Source organism: Melozone crissalis, unplaced genomic scaffold (genome assembly GCF_028551555.1).
Source record: "Melozone crissalis strain CALT ecotype California unplaced genomic scaffold, PUWL_Pcris_2 ptg000059l_1, whole genome shotgun sequence".
NCBI classification, from domain to species: Eukaryota; Metazoa; Chordata; class Aves; order Passeriformes; family Passerellidae; genus Melozone; species Melozone crissalis.
In genome coordinates, this window is record NW_026535837.1 from 1,852,548 (window position 1) to 1,868,783 (window position 16,236).

Sequence of the window (16,236 nt, forward strand, 5' to 3'; positions counted from 1 at the left end):
ACAGAAATGGACAGACAACACTAAATGAAATTAAAAGCTACAAGCTCCAAGGCACAGAACCCTGCTTGGTGTAAGCCAAAAGGCTCATTGGATTGATGTGGTGAGCAGAGAAGGCACTCAAAGGGGTGTTTTATAAACTATATCCTCTTCTTGCAAATCCAGTTACAGAGGGATTGAATAACAGCCTCTCCTATCTAAACACCTGCTGGCACAAGCCCATCCTACCTGAGTTGATTTCTGCTGAAAATAAGCAAAGAGCGTGGATGAAATCAATCTGGCAGCCCAGGGGTGGGAACAGTGATGAGTAGAGCTGGATCTGCAGAGCTCCTGGGCTGATTTCCAGGGATGTGAAGGGGCTGTCTGGAGTAAGGGTCCTTCTCCAGCACACGCAGGCAGCAAGAAGCATTATCAGCAGAAAAGCCAAAATTACTTTTGAGTTACAAGATAAGGCAGTGATTTAAGATTAGCACAAGGTCTGGAGCAGAAACCCTTTTATATTTTGCATGTCCAAATTCAATTACTTCTTCCTCCAGCTGCTCTTGGATCATGGTCTTAACATCCCTGCAGCAGCACTCTAAGCTGGTGAGGTGACAGCTGTGAGGACACTGGGCATCACTCACTGCCACTCTGATTATAAATGACTGCTGGAAAAGGATCTCCCACATCCCAGATCAGCTTATAGAGTCAAATCTACTTTGAAAAAACTATAATGTAGTTAATTAAACTTGCTTTTCCTCCTCATTTCTCTTGCATGAAGTAAGACTTTGATCTACAGCACCAGAAGCCAAAGCTGGGATGCAAAATCCTTCCTTTGGCACCTACCCAGTGTCTTCACATCAAAGCGCCGAGCGTGCAAGCGCTGTCTGCAAGGTCAGGAGTCAGACTAAATCTGACATTTCTGAACTGTTAGTCTGGAAAATAGCACATAAATTCTGAGCAGAAGATCTTCTCTGTGTTTATTGTCTTTTACCAAGCTGCAGGAAGCCTTTGTTTTCAACACATGTGAAATGTCAAGGCAGGAAAAAAATGTGTCTGAAACACTGGGGCTTCATGCAACTGCAGATGGCCAAATAAGCAGCCAGATGTCCAATTTTTATATGGTCCTTTTTGAAAATTGGATGCTGCTATTAAAAAAAAATTGTCCAAGAAGGGCTGACATGGTTAAAATAACCTGCAGGAACATGAAGTTAGTTGGGAAGAAAATTTTAGATGTAACATGCTGTGACATCAATTTAGGAGCATACATGTACCTCCAACATGTGAACCTGCACACCTACAGCAAACCAAATTATAAGATCCCACCAAGCCAGGGCTAAATTAAAACACACTATTGCCAAAATAAATATTTTGCTTCTCTAAAATACCCAGCAACCCAAGCATTTCATCAGGTTCTGCATTTCCCTGTCTCTTGAAGCTCTGCCTAACAGATTTGGAAGTTTATTTCTCAAAGTGTTATTGCTACAGAGGAGTTATCCAGCAACACCACACATCCATTCTGGGAGAATCCAGCTTCACCCAGCTGTTCTGCCCAGCAGAGAGCACAGCCTGCCCCAGAGGGAGGTTACCCAACAGGGTGTGGGAAGGAATGAGGACACAAGTCTCTTATCAGGGGCTGAGTTTGGATGATCTCCAAGTTCGTTGATGGGTTTGTTCTTCTGAAAGAGGCATTGTAAGCTGAAATCCATAGGCAGAGGTGCATAAATTTTTAAAAAACAAAGGTAAACTTCCTTTCCTTTCCTAGCTATAATAAGAGAAATTCAGTCTTGAAACTGGGAGTGTGACACCTGTAGCTCCTCTCTGTGGTCACAGCTCCCTCTGCAGTCAACCCAGCTCCGCCAGTGACACCAGACAGGGAAGTCTCCATCAATCCTGTGCTGTGAACCAGACAGAATGCACCAAGTTCTGAAAATCCCATGGAAGGACTCAGCAAAGCCACCAGAGGGATCTCCAACTCGCTGGAATCACCCACCTGGGCCCTTGCTCTCCACAGGAGCTGATCAGTGCCAGGTTATAGAGGGCATGGGAACCAGGACACCCAAAATCACCCACTGAGCCAGGCTGGGGGTCTGTCCTTAGTGACCCCTGATCAGAATTCTTGGTGTTGTGGTCAGACCAGAGGCTGCTGAGAGGTTATGGCTGGCTCCAGGTGGGAACCACAGCCCAGACACCTCACTCCAGCAGCAAAGGTGCAGGACCAATACCTAACTGTGCTCAAACCTCACCTTTAAAAAACAAACAAACAAACAATAAAACCTAGAAATGCTGCATGAAGATGAATCACAAAATGAGGCAGAAGGTGCCACAAGAGCCCATCTCTGCAGCCTTTGGTCCTGTTTTGGGTGGAATGGAGGGGAGTGGAAACAAGCTGAGGGCTGATGCTTTGTTCAACAACACCCCCAGCACCAGTTTCTGAGCAGCAGCAATGACACAACACAGCCCTCAGTGCAGTTTTGCTCTGGTTTATTCTTTATTTCAAAAAATAGATCCTGAAAGCAAAAGAATCTTTCAGAAAGCAAGGAAAAACACTGTCAAAGGCAAGAGGATCATTTCAGTGTGCATCACTTCACCCTGCCACCACTGCATTCCAGGGAGCATCCAAACACTTCCTCAACCTGGCAGCAGCAAAAGGCTCCTTTGCCCAGACCTCCAGACTCAAAGGATTCCCTCGCTTCACACAGCCTTGGATCAGTTGTGCAAGGCCAGTGGGAGGCTGCTCTGTTGGCCCAGCAGCTCCCAACACTGTCAGACTCATATTTCACCTGTGCCACAGCTGCCTGGTCAGGTGTGATGCCACACCAAGCCATGCTTGAGGAGCTCTGCCAGCAATCATACTCCTGTCCATAAATCCCAATTTTCTCTGTGAGTGGTTGCTGCTTTCTCTTTAGCCACTTCCTTACACTGTTGATTCTGCTGGTACCAACATCCACACTAGTAACTCCCCATGTTACTGAGGGCTTGTCTAAAACTGATTTTTTTTTTTGTTCGGCACAGAAAAGGAAGTTGGAAACACTGGAAATTCTTGCATAAAATCCTATATTGGTATAGCATCATTCTAAAGCTGTGTCATGTTAAAAACTTTTAAGAAATAAGAATAAAAACACCAAGAAAATCAAAGTGTTCTTTCAAGACTTTGATTCTTTGATTGTCTAAGACACCTGCAGCAAATCTGTTTTTCTAGGTTAGGTTTCCTTTGACATACATCAGCTCAGTGCAATTATTGTGAATTAGCATAGATCGATTTTGCAGTGCAGCATTTGGCTAAGTTACCATTACAGAGGTCAGCAAAGGGAATTCTGCCTGTCCACAATTTGTGTTCTTCCCTCAGAGAAGCTCCTGCTCAGGGCCATGGTTTCCATCCTGCTCTTCTACAGGTTGATTCTTTCCCCTTGCACAAGCCGTGCTCGGAAGTTCCAAATATCCTTCAAAACAAAAATGAGACAAAGAAAAAGCACCTTGAGGGCCAGAAAAAAGTGACCAGGATTCCAGTTTACACAGATGGAAGTAGAGGATTACTTAGTTCTTATCATCTTGTGAAGGTGAAATAAAACCTGGGCACTCCTCTGGGAGAAAACTCCAACTCTGGCTAAAAACAATCCTTAAAACTGCACCAAAACACAGAGATTTCTCTGGGGTTTATAAGAACAACTTCATCTCAATAACCCCAGGAACTGAAAGCCAAGCAAGCTGTGGCTTTACAGCCATGAAAGATCAGCTTGCAAAACACAGCTGGGCACCCCAAAACACCCAGGCACACTGGGGGAAACACACAGAACAACACAAACCAGCAAGGGTGAAATGTGGCAGCAGCTCTCTGGCCACAGAGAGCAGCAGGCACAACTTTCCCAGGCATCATCCTGGGAAAGGCTGGGAGAAGATCAGAGAAAAGAATGATAAACAATTCTTATCTTCACTTGCTCCACCTGTTGTTGTGAAGATGTGGAATGTGTCATGGAGATTTGTTTACCAGAGGGTGGTTTCCTGATTGGCCAATGTGATGGTATTTAGATCAAAGGACCAATTGGGTGCACCTGTATCTGTCTGTAAGGGTGATGAGTTTCTTAATAAGTATAGAATAATAAAGTGATTGATCAGCCTCCTGAGACTCATGGAGTCAATGCTAATTGATACCTGGCTGGGGGCCTGCAGTGACAGTGAAAAAGAAAGTCCCCCCTCCAGAAAGCCCCAGATATTGTAAAACAAGTACATTTTAAAATAAAATTGCTGCTTTTACATCTAGACTTTACTGCCTTGATACTGGCTTTGCACACGCTTGGGAACTGCTGTGGATTAAGATATTCAGAACATTTTCACCCCAGTAACAAGGTTTATTTTTCTTTCAGTGGCTGGAGCCCTGAAGAATTCACATTTGCTTTCTATTTTACTCAATGGTCTCAGTTATTCAGCAAGAGTCCATTAGTCCTATTTCTATTTTGAGGCAGATATATATCCCTGCTATAGCCTCGAGTATAAACAACTGATGTGGGATTATATTTAAGCAAAAAAAAAAAATCCATTTGTTATTGTGATCAGATGTGGCTATTTGTTTTAAAAGGAAAATCAACCCACCATTGGTGGGGGGAACTGCAAGAACTGTGGACATAAAAACTGGACAAGCACTGAATTTATTCCAGTTTATAATTTTGAATTCAGGGCAAATGACCACATTTTTTTATTTACAAGCAGAGCTTCTGAAGGAATTTCTGGAGATCATGGGATGTGAAGAGGCTGCCAGTGAACAAGGGTTGTGAAGAGGCTGCCAGTGAACATTCTGAGGAAAAAGGCCCCAAAAAAGCCTGCCAGTCATCCTCTGAACATCAGGTCTTTCATCCTGCCAAGCACCTCTGCCTGGTGCAGCCTGATCTGCCAAGCTGGGCACAGCAAAGAGCACCAGTGTGCCACAGGAGAGACTGGGGAAAGGGAACTGACCTGGTTTGTACCAAAGGGCACTGAGTCTCACCTTGAGCTCCACATCAGTTGCATCATATTTCTTGCAAACCATTTCCTGCAGCTCCTTCTCCAGGTGCTCCTGAGTTGTGTTCTTGACATCGATGTAGTGACACTCTGAGCTGGCAAAGTGGCAGCTGATGCTCTGTGTGAGGAAAGTGGGTGTCACTGTCACACTCACTACAAACAACTCAAAAAGCTGGGAAAAACTCAGGCATTCCAGATTGTGGACACATCACTCCTTCCTTACAGATCATGCCAGCAAAACCCTTCCTCCTTTGCAAGAGCTCTGGAGAGTGTCCCCTTGGAGAAATACTCTTGCTGCTGACTTCCTTCTCTTACTCTTCTTCCTCCCCTTCTCCCCCTCACTCCCTCAGCATGAGCTGTACTGCCTGATCTCACAATATCAGCAGCTGGAGTGGAAATAGGGAGAGTCAGGGCTGGGCCAGACCTGTGTGTGCTCTAGGGGCTCCTGGTTCCTGCACCCAGGGGGTCACAACCCACTTCTTTTGAATCCACCAATAAACTGCCACAGGGGCTGAAAGAACAGGCCACACAACAGGCCAACCAAAATAAAACCAGTGCCTGGATCAATCCCTCCTGAGACAGGACCAGGCCTCCAAAGGAGGGCACTTCTGCCTGTTTCAGTTAAAGAATCATGCATGTCAACAAATGCTTCACAGCAAAATAGGTTGTGCAAAATATTATTTATTGAATTATGGAGATTCCTGTTATCCAGAGATGGGATACCAAGAAGACAGGGTAAAAAGATTAGATAAAGTCCTGATATCTGGGACAGCTGAAAGGGAGCTTTCAGAAAAGCAAGTACAGCCAGACAGGCTTTAATTTAAATGTAGATTCAACATCTAATTTCTACTCCTGTTCTGTTTTTCTCAAGCAGCTGCATGGTGTGCTCTTCTTACAGAAGACAGATGTTTAAAAATAAAATAATAAACAAGAGAGTGCTGAAGCATATTAGGAAGATAAAAACTCTTTAAAACATTCATCCACATATTCATGAACTGAGAAAGGATTCAAAGGGGGTGGAGGATAAAAACAGAGGGATAGTTGGATAATTTTCTTTTAAAAAAATCAAGAATATAAAAAACTATATCAAGAGATGTTTTCCTACCTTTCGAAAACCTGATGTCCTGTTTATCCCAGAGCCATGAATGAGCAGGGGGTGGAAGAACACTGTGTCTCCCTTCTCCATGACAAGGTGAACCTTGGGAATCTTCTCATCCTCATCAAGCAGCCCATGGAAAAGTTTGTTGGTTTTACCCTAGGAAAGAAGATGCTGAACTGAAATCACTCAGCTAGAATTAGAGGAAATGCTGATTCTCAGAGCACAGCAGGGACAGCTTTGGATCTGCTTTCCCCTGGAGAGAATATTCCACATGCCAAGCTAAAAATCTGACTATTGCCTACTAGTCCTTCTACCTCAAGCCTCAGATACAGAAAAATGACACTTTCTGTATTTTCTGCAGCTGGATTTAGACAAAGAAATTCACAGCTGGAGAGAACAGAGAAGAGCACTGGGAAAGCCCACAAGGGTGGCCTGATGCCACTGCTGGAGTCCAGCCTTCTGCTCAATCACCAATGACAGGCCAGGCCAGGAAACACACACTCTTAAGAGGAAGATACCAACTGATATTTTATTCAATCCAGCTGTTTACTGTCACACTTCTCCTCTTTGGGACAGCACACATGCTACCAGGCAGGAACAAGCTGACAGGAGGAGACAGAGCCCTCACACTTGGCAAGGGCAGTGGAAAATGCTGGCATGTGTTTATACTCTCATGCCACAACGTGCTGGACATTTTCCAGGTGAAGGTGGGAACAGAGGCAAATCCACCCTTGTCACATGGAGTGAGGTCACACAAGAAACTCTCTCCCAAATCAATGTCAGTATGTAAGAAAAATGTAAGAAAAAAAAAATAAATCACTGAAAACCTCAGCTCTGACCTGCACATGCTCCCCTATTACAGCGACCTGAGTGGGTCGCTGGGGGTGAGAGATGGACGAGAATCTTGTTTCTTGATCAGAAGGCTGGATTTATTGATATATGATATATAATACATTATAACTATACTAAATAGAATAAAGAGAGAAGTTGCAGATGCTGCTAGCTAAGAATAGAAAGAAAGAATCTATAACAAAGTTGTGTCCAGGGATTCTGTCCCCAGCTTGCTCCTGTGATTGGCCCTTAATTATAAACATGGGAACATGAACCAATCACAGGTGCATCCTATTGCATCCCACAGCAGCTGATAACAATTGTTTACATTCTCTTTCTGGGGGCCCTTGCTTCCCAGAAAAAGAACAAATCCCAAAGAAAGGATTTCTGTGAAAAAATGTCTGCGACACTCCCCTTACACTGAGTCCTTCCCACCCAAAACACATCCCCTTCCCCAGCCCTCCATGAGTCCCTACCTCCCACTGTGGGTAGCCATGAGGCTTCAGGGCTGTCCTGTGTGTCCCTGGCTGCACCACCAGGCAGCCATTGTCCTGGTGAGCCCTCTCCATGGCGGTCCAGGCGCACACGATGCGGGACGCGGGCCGGAAGGGGAAATAGTGCAGGTCCTGGTGCATGGGGTGCAGGAAGGTCTGCTGGGCTGCAACACAGACAGAAACCTGCAGCCCATCACTGTGACACAGCTGCTCCTTCTGTTCTACCACTGTGGCACATCCTAAGGATGCTGGAGACACCTGGTGTACTCAGTGCTGCTCCAGCCCAGCCGTGGAAGCCAAGCCAAGCTTCCATCCCAGCCCAAAATGGACCATGGAGGTGGCTCTTGGTCACACAGTGAAGGCAGCTTGGCCTGTGACCCCTCAGAAAGCTCCTTTTGCTTCCATCCCAGCCCAAATTGGATCATGGTGGTGGCTCTTGGTCACACAGTGACTAAGGCAGTTTAGTCTGTGACCCCTCAGAAAGCTCCTTTTGCTGCCATCCCAGCCCAAAATGGACCATGGAGGTGGCTCTTGGGTCACACAGTGAAAGCTGCTGAGCCTGTGACCCCTCACAAGGCTCCTTTTGCTGGCCTTTACCACCAGCACACATTTTTTTTTATCACTCATTTTGGCTGCTCTCCAGTTTTGAGAACTTTAACCAGCACAGAGTTGCACAAACCTCCTGAGCACAAAGCCCTTCCAACAGCTGTGCTCTCTGCAGGCACTGGATGTGCTGCTGTGATGCAAGCAGAACCAACCCTGTCTGTGCTGCACCCTGCTCATGTTTATTTAGCTTTTTCTTTAAAAGAGGGAAAAAAAATCCTCAATTTATGGACTGCAGCCTCCACAGAGAGTCTCTGCCCTAGAGGCTCTCTTCCATGAAGTCTAAACATAAATAAATATTCTTGAAGTTTTGCTTATTATTTTTTCCCCCTATGGAAATGGAAACATCATCCACACCAGAAAAGCCTTTTATATATAATTTATATACTTATTTGGCCATTGATTTTGCTCCTTAAATAGATACAGTTAGGATATTTCTGCTTGCCTCATTTGCCACACTATTTAGACTTTGTGCAGCCTCTCCTGTGTTTTCTCATCTTGTCTCATTAAACCAAGGTAAAAAGAAAACAAACTATCACCAAAATTGCTTTGTAAATTTTCAATGTTATTTGGATTTAGTTTTTTTTACAGCTTTTCTAAAATACTAAGTTCAATTCTGGCATGCACACAATAATTCATCCATTTTCCACTAATCCAAGTTTTCCTTACCAGAATCTGGAAGTTTATTTATCAGCATGGTGTGCATTGCCATGATGTTTGGCCCTGTGAAGCACTCAACATATTTGAGGACCTACAAAGACAAAAAACATTAGGAAAATAAATCAGAAACATGAAAAACAAGAAGAAATATTGCTGAGGAAGCACTGGGAGCTGGATGTTTGGCTGAAGACAAGGATACAGGAGGAGGAGGTCAGGGAGGATGGAGGGATGCAGGACAGGAGGCAGGATCTGGCTTGGCACACAAATGGGAATGGTGGGAGGAGGCCAGGCGGGAAGATGGCGCTGCAGGCTGCTGAGAGGGGTGGAAAAGATGGGGAGAGTACTCCCACAGAGCTGTATCTGCCACATGGATATTGGCTGCAAGGCTGGACATGGCCTGGGAGAGATGTTTGCCTGGATAAAACACACTCAGAACACGTGGCTGATCTGCCCCTCTAGCCTGGCATGGTTTGGCCAAGTCACATTCCTGACTGGCTCCACACCAGGGGCAGGGCAGCACCAGGGGCAGAGCAGCACCAGGGGCAGGGCAGCACCAGGGGCAGGGCAGCACCAGGGGCAGGGCAGCCCCAGGGGCAGGGCAGCACCAGGGGCAGAGCAGCCCCAGGGGCAGGGCAGCCCCAGGGGCAGGGCAGCACCAGGGGCAGGGCAGCCCCAGGGGCAGAGCAGCACTGCTTTAAGTCTTCTGCCCCAACCTCCATCCATCCCCTGCTCATGCAGAACACTCTTAAAGGCTGACTTATCCTCCTTCCTCACTTGTGTGTTTATGGGAGTGACCTGCAGGGTCAGACACCTCCATGCAGGCCCTTGCACCAGCAGCACCCTTTCTTTGTTTTACCTCAGGCAGAGTGCAGTATCTGAACAGCTCTTCATCTTCCTGGAAGTCCTGCACTTTATTAACCACGCTTTCAGACTGACCAAACTCAGATTTCCGGGATTCATCCTTCATAATCATAACTCCTGGTGGCTTCACCTCTCTTCTGCAGATCCTGGTGAACTCCTTCCTGCAAACCAGAGGGCACATCCATGTTGGAAGAGCCCAATGACCTCCAGCTCCCCAGAGCTCTCCCCAGCCCGTCAGGCAGTGTCTGTACCTGAAGCGCTCGATGTCCTGGTCAGACACGAGGTTCCTGATGAGCAGGTACCCATTGTCCTCATAGAACTGCCTCTGCTCCCTGCTCAGCACAGCGTTGTCCAGGGTGTAGCTGGGACACAAGGGACACGTTAACCACCCTAGGCACATGTTAACCACGCCTGGGGACACGTTAACCACGCCTGGGGACACGTTAACCACGCCTAGGGACACGTTAACCACGCCTGGGGACATGTTAACCACGCCTGGGGACACGTTAAGCACACCTAGGGACACGTTAACCACGCCTAGGGACCAACCCGTGTGCTTGGGGGCATGTAAGAGCTGAAATGAGGGATGTGGGACTCCAGGGGCTCTCCAAAATGCTGTTTATTCCATCCAAGCAGTCCAGGGTTGTGGGTGACAGAGCCTGTGCCTACAGCTGTCAGCTCCAAACCCTTTGGTTTTGGTTACATTGCATTTTATACTTTTCTCTGCTGAGCATCTTCATACAGTAGAACCAATCTATACCTTAACTTTTATCTATAGCCTGTCATAGCTACTATAATTACCATATTCATGTTACTGTTCTCCAATCACTAAAAGTCAGTACATTACAGTTTAAGCTAGAAGTTGCTTTTCAGTTTTCTTGCAGTGGAAAATTCTGAGACCTTTTTTCTACTTGCAACTTTGCTGACTTGTTTGCCTGTGCTATCTTTCTGCTTGGTAAAAACATCTTTTTTGAGGTGGGTTTATCCTTTGCTCTAAGTCATAAAAACCCCTTCTAACTAACAGACCCTTTGCCTCCTTGGTTATGAGTAAGACAGGCTCAGCAATTCTTTTCTTCTGTATCAAAACTTGCTTCCATCTCTATTCCTTCATCAGACTCTACATTTAAAAATCTTTCTGCCAAGCACAAATATCTGTGAGACTTTCTTGTCAAACTTTCATCCTTCCCAACAGGGGAAGAAAGAGCTGAGCTCTGAAGGTTGTTTTGCTTTCATCTCTACCAAGGAAGATGGAGCTTACCTAAACCTCTCTGAATGAGGAGCAACACTGACTTGGGCTGAAGTAGGATTGCTTATCTGGGGTGGGAATTAAGGAATATACAATCAAGCAAAATAGATTGGAACATTATCTACAGGTATGGGTCCTCAATCCTACAGTGCTGTTCATCCTAAAGGCAGGTGCTGTGCTGGACACTCAATCCACATTCTTCTTCGTTTTGCTTCCATAATAATAAATTATAATAAGAAATATTCTATAAATGAAAAGAATCTGAAACAATAAAGGAAGAGGAGTAAACCTGAGGCTTCATGTTCTCACAGAGTGTTGCAAACCCTCACCTTCTCTCCAGTTACTGCAGAGATCAGGTCCCTTCCAAATGACAGGGATAGCAGGAACAGAGGAGAGCTTTAGGCTTGTCCTCCACTTCAAGTCATTTCAACAGGTTTTTAAAAAGCTTTTTTTTTCTCCTATGCAGAGACACATTCTTATCAACAGGGCAATTAAACCCACTTGCTAAAGAAGCCACACAAGAGCTTTATGCATGGTATTGAAGTATCATCCATAACAAAAATGGGCATCTTCATGCTGATCTTTTGGTCTGCACATGCATGTTTGCTTCAGGATTTCATGAAAACCACTGACTTTCCTCTACTGCTCATAAAACCCTGAATGCTTTGGGAATGAGAAATAAAGTTTCATCACAGCTGTTGTGTCCCCACACCAGGAAGCTTCAAGAGTCACACAGAGCAGGAGAAGAACAACACATGCAAAAATGTGTGGCACAAATGATGAGAGGGAGGAAAAGGTGCTGGGAACTGGGTGGAAGACAGAGAGAAGAACATGGGGGACCTGCTGCCACAGGAGGTTCCAGAGCAAGGAATCCCTCAACTGAGGGCACCAGTGCTCCACACACACCACATTTCAGGCCTAATTTCAGTGAATAAAGGACTCCTGATCATTCAGGCTCCTAAATGTCCACAGAGAGCTGATGGGGAGACAGGCACTGGCTGAACCCCAGCATGGGACCCTCCTCAGCACCTCCACCTCCCCCTTGAGGGGACAGCAGACAAGCCCACCAGTGCTGGACTCCATTTCAGCCCCTTCCTCCCAGGCTTTCTAGTGCCTCTTCCCCTCACTGGTTTTTCTCTTGACACTTGACAATGTTCAGAGGACAAGCCTGGACTGCCTGGACAACCAAAACCACGAGGCACAGATATTAAAACAAAACCAGCGAACTGATGTACCATTTGATGTACCAAATAAATCATTCTTATCAGTCTGTAATTTACTTTACCCACACACCTTTCTTGCTCCAGCCCAGCTTAGACCAGGTTTTGGTCCAAAGCTATTTGCATCATGACCCAGATTTAAACACAAACAGGTTGTGCAGCACCTCTCCTTACTTCCTGTATGTTACAACCAGGGTGTTTTTCCTATAATTTATTCTTAATTTTGTGTTCCTACTTGTGTTATGCCAGTCTGAGTCAACAACTATCCATCTGCCTTCATATTTTAATTTTATTGTTTTTAATCGATTTGAGGACTTCTACATCTTGTTTGATCACAACCTATTCTATGTATTGTAATTCAGAGGTAACTTGTTAGCATTCTGCTCTGTGAAAAAGCTTTTTTCTAAAGCAACATTTATGACAACAGCTTTAAAAATAATCACAGCAAGCAGACTCCATTTAAGTTTTGGAACTACACATAACAACGCAAAAACTTATTTGTACCCAGGTTTCCTTTGCCTTACGTTGGCAGCCTCCAACATTTCCACCTCGGTTGCCACTCACAAACCAAACCTTGATGTTTTTCCTGCTGCTGCTCTGCCAGTCCGGTGTGTACCTTTCAGCGAAATCTGTGACTTGTGCAACTTCTAAGTCATGCGGAATTCCTTGAATCTCTAGGAGGAGAACTGGCTGCAGGGAAGCCTCTGGCTCGGTGCTGGGGGGCACGGCCAAGATCCGCACCCCAGTTCCCCACAGCCTGCGGGGCGGAAGCTCAGGGAGAGGCTTTGGGATGGGTCAGGTACTGACCCCCAAATTCCACTCGGGGCTGCCAGGAAGCGCTGTTCTCCAGCACCAGGACACAGGGCAGGATCGCCCCGTGTGTCCCTGCCAGCCCGGCGTCCCTGTCGGACACACCACGGGCACACAAGGGCGCGGGGAACGAGGGGCAAAGCGAGCCAGGCTGGGGGAAGCGGGGCCCCGACCCACGGGGGGCTAAAGCGCTGCTGCCGCCCCTTCCCGACCCCACAGCAGAAGGATACAGGAGCCGGGGCCGCTGCCAGCCGCGGGGACAGGTGCCGCAGGATGGTGTCCAGCCGCGCCGCCGAGCGCTCCCCCAGCCGCTCCCCGAGCCGCTCCATGACGCCCGGGCACCCTCAGCGCTGTCCCGGCCGGGGCGGAGCCCGGGGCCGCCGCATGCTCAGAGCCCCGGGACGGCGGTGGGAAGGGCCTGAGGGAAGCCAGGGCGGAGCCGGGAGCCCTCAGAGCCCGGATCCCGCCGGGCTCCGCCGTGCCTTGGGTGTGCAGGGCGGGAGGAGGCCGTGAGGGACCCCGCGCCCTCAGAGCCGCGGGCCGGGAGTGCCCCCGGGGAAAGGGCCTGAGGGAAGCCAAGGAGAGCTTGGAATTTTCCGTGCAGATTTCTTTGTGTTCGTCCTCCCGCTTCCCCTCATTTTCCCGTTCTCTGCCAGCAGTGAATTTCATCAGCCCCGTGTGGAGAGCAGCGCTTGGCACGATGCACTCCTGAGGCCGGCATGGATCGATGCCTTATCTCCCGTCTCTAAGGAGACCGCCAGAGTTCGCCTCATCCCTCCATGAAAACGTTTGGAGAGATTCTTTGAGCCCCAGTGTTTAAACAGATCTCACACCTGCCAGGTTGTCCATAAAACCCTCACTCATGGGCAGTCCAGGCCCTGTTCCCAAAGAGGCACCATCACAGGTCTCCTGTAGCTCCAGGCAGGCCCATGATGACAGAATGTGCAGCAAAATTCTGCTTACAGCTGCTTTAGGAAGCTCAACTCCCATTCTGCAACAGGTTTTGGTGGAATCTGGGCTGACATGTTGGTAGATCAAAAACTCAGCTGTCAATACACAAAGCTTCTGGTTAGTGCTGCAGATGAACAGGAGCCAAGGCATGGTAGGAAGGGTTTCTGTACATGACCTGTATAAAGCTGGTTCCCTTCAAAACCCAGTGGCAAAACTCCTATTGATTTAAATAAACTACAGCAGATTTACAAACTGGTCTGTGGCACATTTGTGTTTATGGCTCTTACAGTATGCTTGGTGGAGTTACTCCCTTCAGGGACCTAACAGAACAGGCTGCTCATGGAAATGGGACAAACAAGGTTGGGAACCCAGGAAAAAAAAACCTCTCTAAACGATTTTGTGTAGTCACAGAGGTAAGAGTACAGGCACTGTGAAAGTACAACAGCAGCAGCAGTGACAGCACCCATCATTGCCAATAAAATCAGACCTTTGACTCCTGAGCCAAAGGAAAACTCTTAGTCATAAGAAAACAGAAAGTTAAAAGTCCTTCAAATCAAACTAGTGAGAGGGAACAGAAAAAAAAAGCAACTAGAGTAATAGCTTTATCACTGAACTCCTAATTATAACCGCATTGAAAGGCCTATATATAATTTAGATCTATGCTGCAATTGCTTTCACAATCCAAACTGAAACAGGAACCTCAATAAATCTCATGTGTTGCAAAGTTTAGGTAAAAGCCCTGTCAAAAAGATGAAGCAGAATAATACTACACATGCCTATTGCAGCATGGACCTGTTTGCAATGTAGATATTTCTTCCACAGGTACATGTTTGACAGCATCTTATGCAAAGGTGTCTTTCATACCTGTAAAAAATAAACAAAAAGTAGGGATTTGGCTGTACTTATTCAGGAGAATCAAGATACTTTTATATATACATAATATACACTTACATAAATATATATAGAATCATAGAACATCCTGAGTTGGAAAGGACCCACAAGAACCATCAGTCCTACTCCTGAAGTCCAGTACAAGACAAGCACAAGAATCCCACCCTGTGCCTGAGAATGTTGTCCAAAGGCTGCTTGAACTCTGTCAGCCTTCTTGGTCTGTGACCACTTCCTGGGGAGCCTGTCCCAGTGCCCAACCATCCTCTGGATGAAGAACCCTTTCCTAATATACTCATTTTTAAACAAGAAGACCCTCAAAAAACCCAATATCTCTGTGCATTAAATACCATTATTCCTTTTTACATACAGCCTCTGTGACAATCTCCATACCAGTGACTCCCGTGTCACTGACTGCCCTGCTGTATTCTGCCACACCCCAAAGAGTTGAGGACACCCTGCCCACCTCAGCAGGAGAGCGGGTGGCCGAGGTCATTGCCCTGTTTTTGTACCCTCCTGCTGAGGGATCGAACTTTAGCACAACTAAAGATCGATCTGGCACTGCCGGCACCACTCAGTGACAGGAGGCTGCTGGTGGTGTAGCCACACCCCCTGGAATTAGAAATGTGTGGACCCCTAAAAAAACCCCCCATCCTTTGCATCTAAACAGTCCAGAGTGAATAATTTTCAAATCCATTGATAAGCATCACTGAAATACAGGCTGAATGTCATGAACCCAGTAAAAGAAACAAGGCAGAAATTTTCTTTGTTAAGGAAACTGATGGTGGCATTAATCATTGTATTAAAATGGATGGCATTTAAGAGAGGCTGTGTCTTTGCAAAGTACTTTTACAACTATGTCTGTCAGTTCCCTGAATTTTATAGAATATTTTTATACAGATGGTTTGCATTTGGCTTTTTGTTTTAATGTTTTCTGTTCATTAAATCACAAAACTAATAAAAACTAAACGATTGAGATTCCTCCAGCAGCACAGGAACATTCCTAATGCACAGTCTTATAATTTAATAAGCATCTCAATTGACTATTAAAATCCACATTATGATCAGAACTGTAATTCCAAAGATGAGGTCTTCTGAAAGCTTAATTTACTGTGGTGAGAAGTGGCAGCTGCTCCAACTCAGCAAAATTAGCTTTTTTAACTGAGATGCCAGGGAAAACAGATGTTGATGAGACAATAACAACAAAATCCACCACCAACGTGCAGGTTCATTTCTCACCACCAGAGGAGTCAAGAAGGGCTTCCATGGATGGTAGAAGGGAGAAGGAGGGAAAGGGAGATATGGATTAATCAGAGAATAAAACAAGGGGCAGAGTGACAAAGGACATGGAAAGGGTCAAGGGTCTCCATGACTTCTCTGCCTTAGGCTTTGCTTTAGTTCCTGGCCTCTGCTGAATTCCAAACTTTCTGTCAGGCTTCTCTGCAGCTGTCCCAAACTTCTCAGCTGGGGTTGCCCACCCATTCCTTATTGACACATCCCTTTGGAAATACCAGACACAGCTGGACCCACCAGTGCTCTGAGCACAGAGTGTAAAAACCCCAGCTGTGGTTGGCTCTTGTGGTGCCAGTGAACAGAAAGGAA

General features: G+C 46.3%; 1 protein-coding gene across 1 annotated transcript; it reads right to left on the minus strand.

The window, feature by feature from the left end:
• Positions 1–2,923: 2,923 nt before the first annotated feature.
• On the minus strand, positions 2,924–13,124 carry PHYH (phytanoyl-CoA 2-hydroxylase). Its single transcript, XM_054287560.1, has 9 exons — positions 13,026–13,124; positions 10,778–10,833; positions 9,771–9,881; positions 9,515–9,680; positions 8,668–8,749; positions 7,378–7,559; positions 6,077–6,226; positions 4,958–5,089; positions 2,924–3,419 (listed from the first exon to the last, which is right to left on the minus strand). Exons 1-9 carry the CDS (start codon positions 13,122–13,124, stop codon positions 3,366–3,368), a joined length of 1,032 nt encoding a protein of 343 aa, XP_054143535.1. The 3' UTR covers positions 2,924–3,365.
• Between the last annotated feature and the right edge of the window lie 3,112 nt (positions 13,125–16,236).

Excerpts from the sequence above, each read along its gene's own strand:
- PHYH (XM_054287560.1), bottom strand. The coding sequence starts at position 13,124 with ATGGAGCGGCTCGGGGAGCGGCTGGGGGAGCGCTCGGCGGCGCGGCTG. Across the intron at positions 9,882-10,777 it reads CCTCATTCAGAGAGGTTTAG|CTACACCCTGGACAACGCTG; the intron begins GTAAGCTCCATC and ends CTTGTGTCCCAG. Across the intron at positions 7,560-8,667 it reads AAATAAACTTCCAGATTCTG|CCCAGCAGACCTTCCTGCAC; the intron begins GTAAGGAAAACT and ends TCTGTGTTGCAG.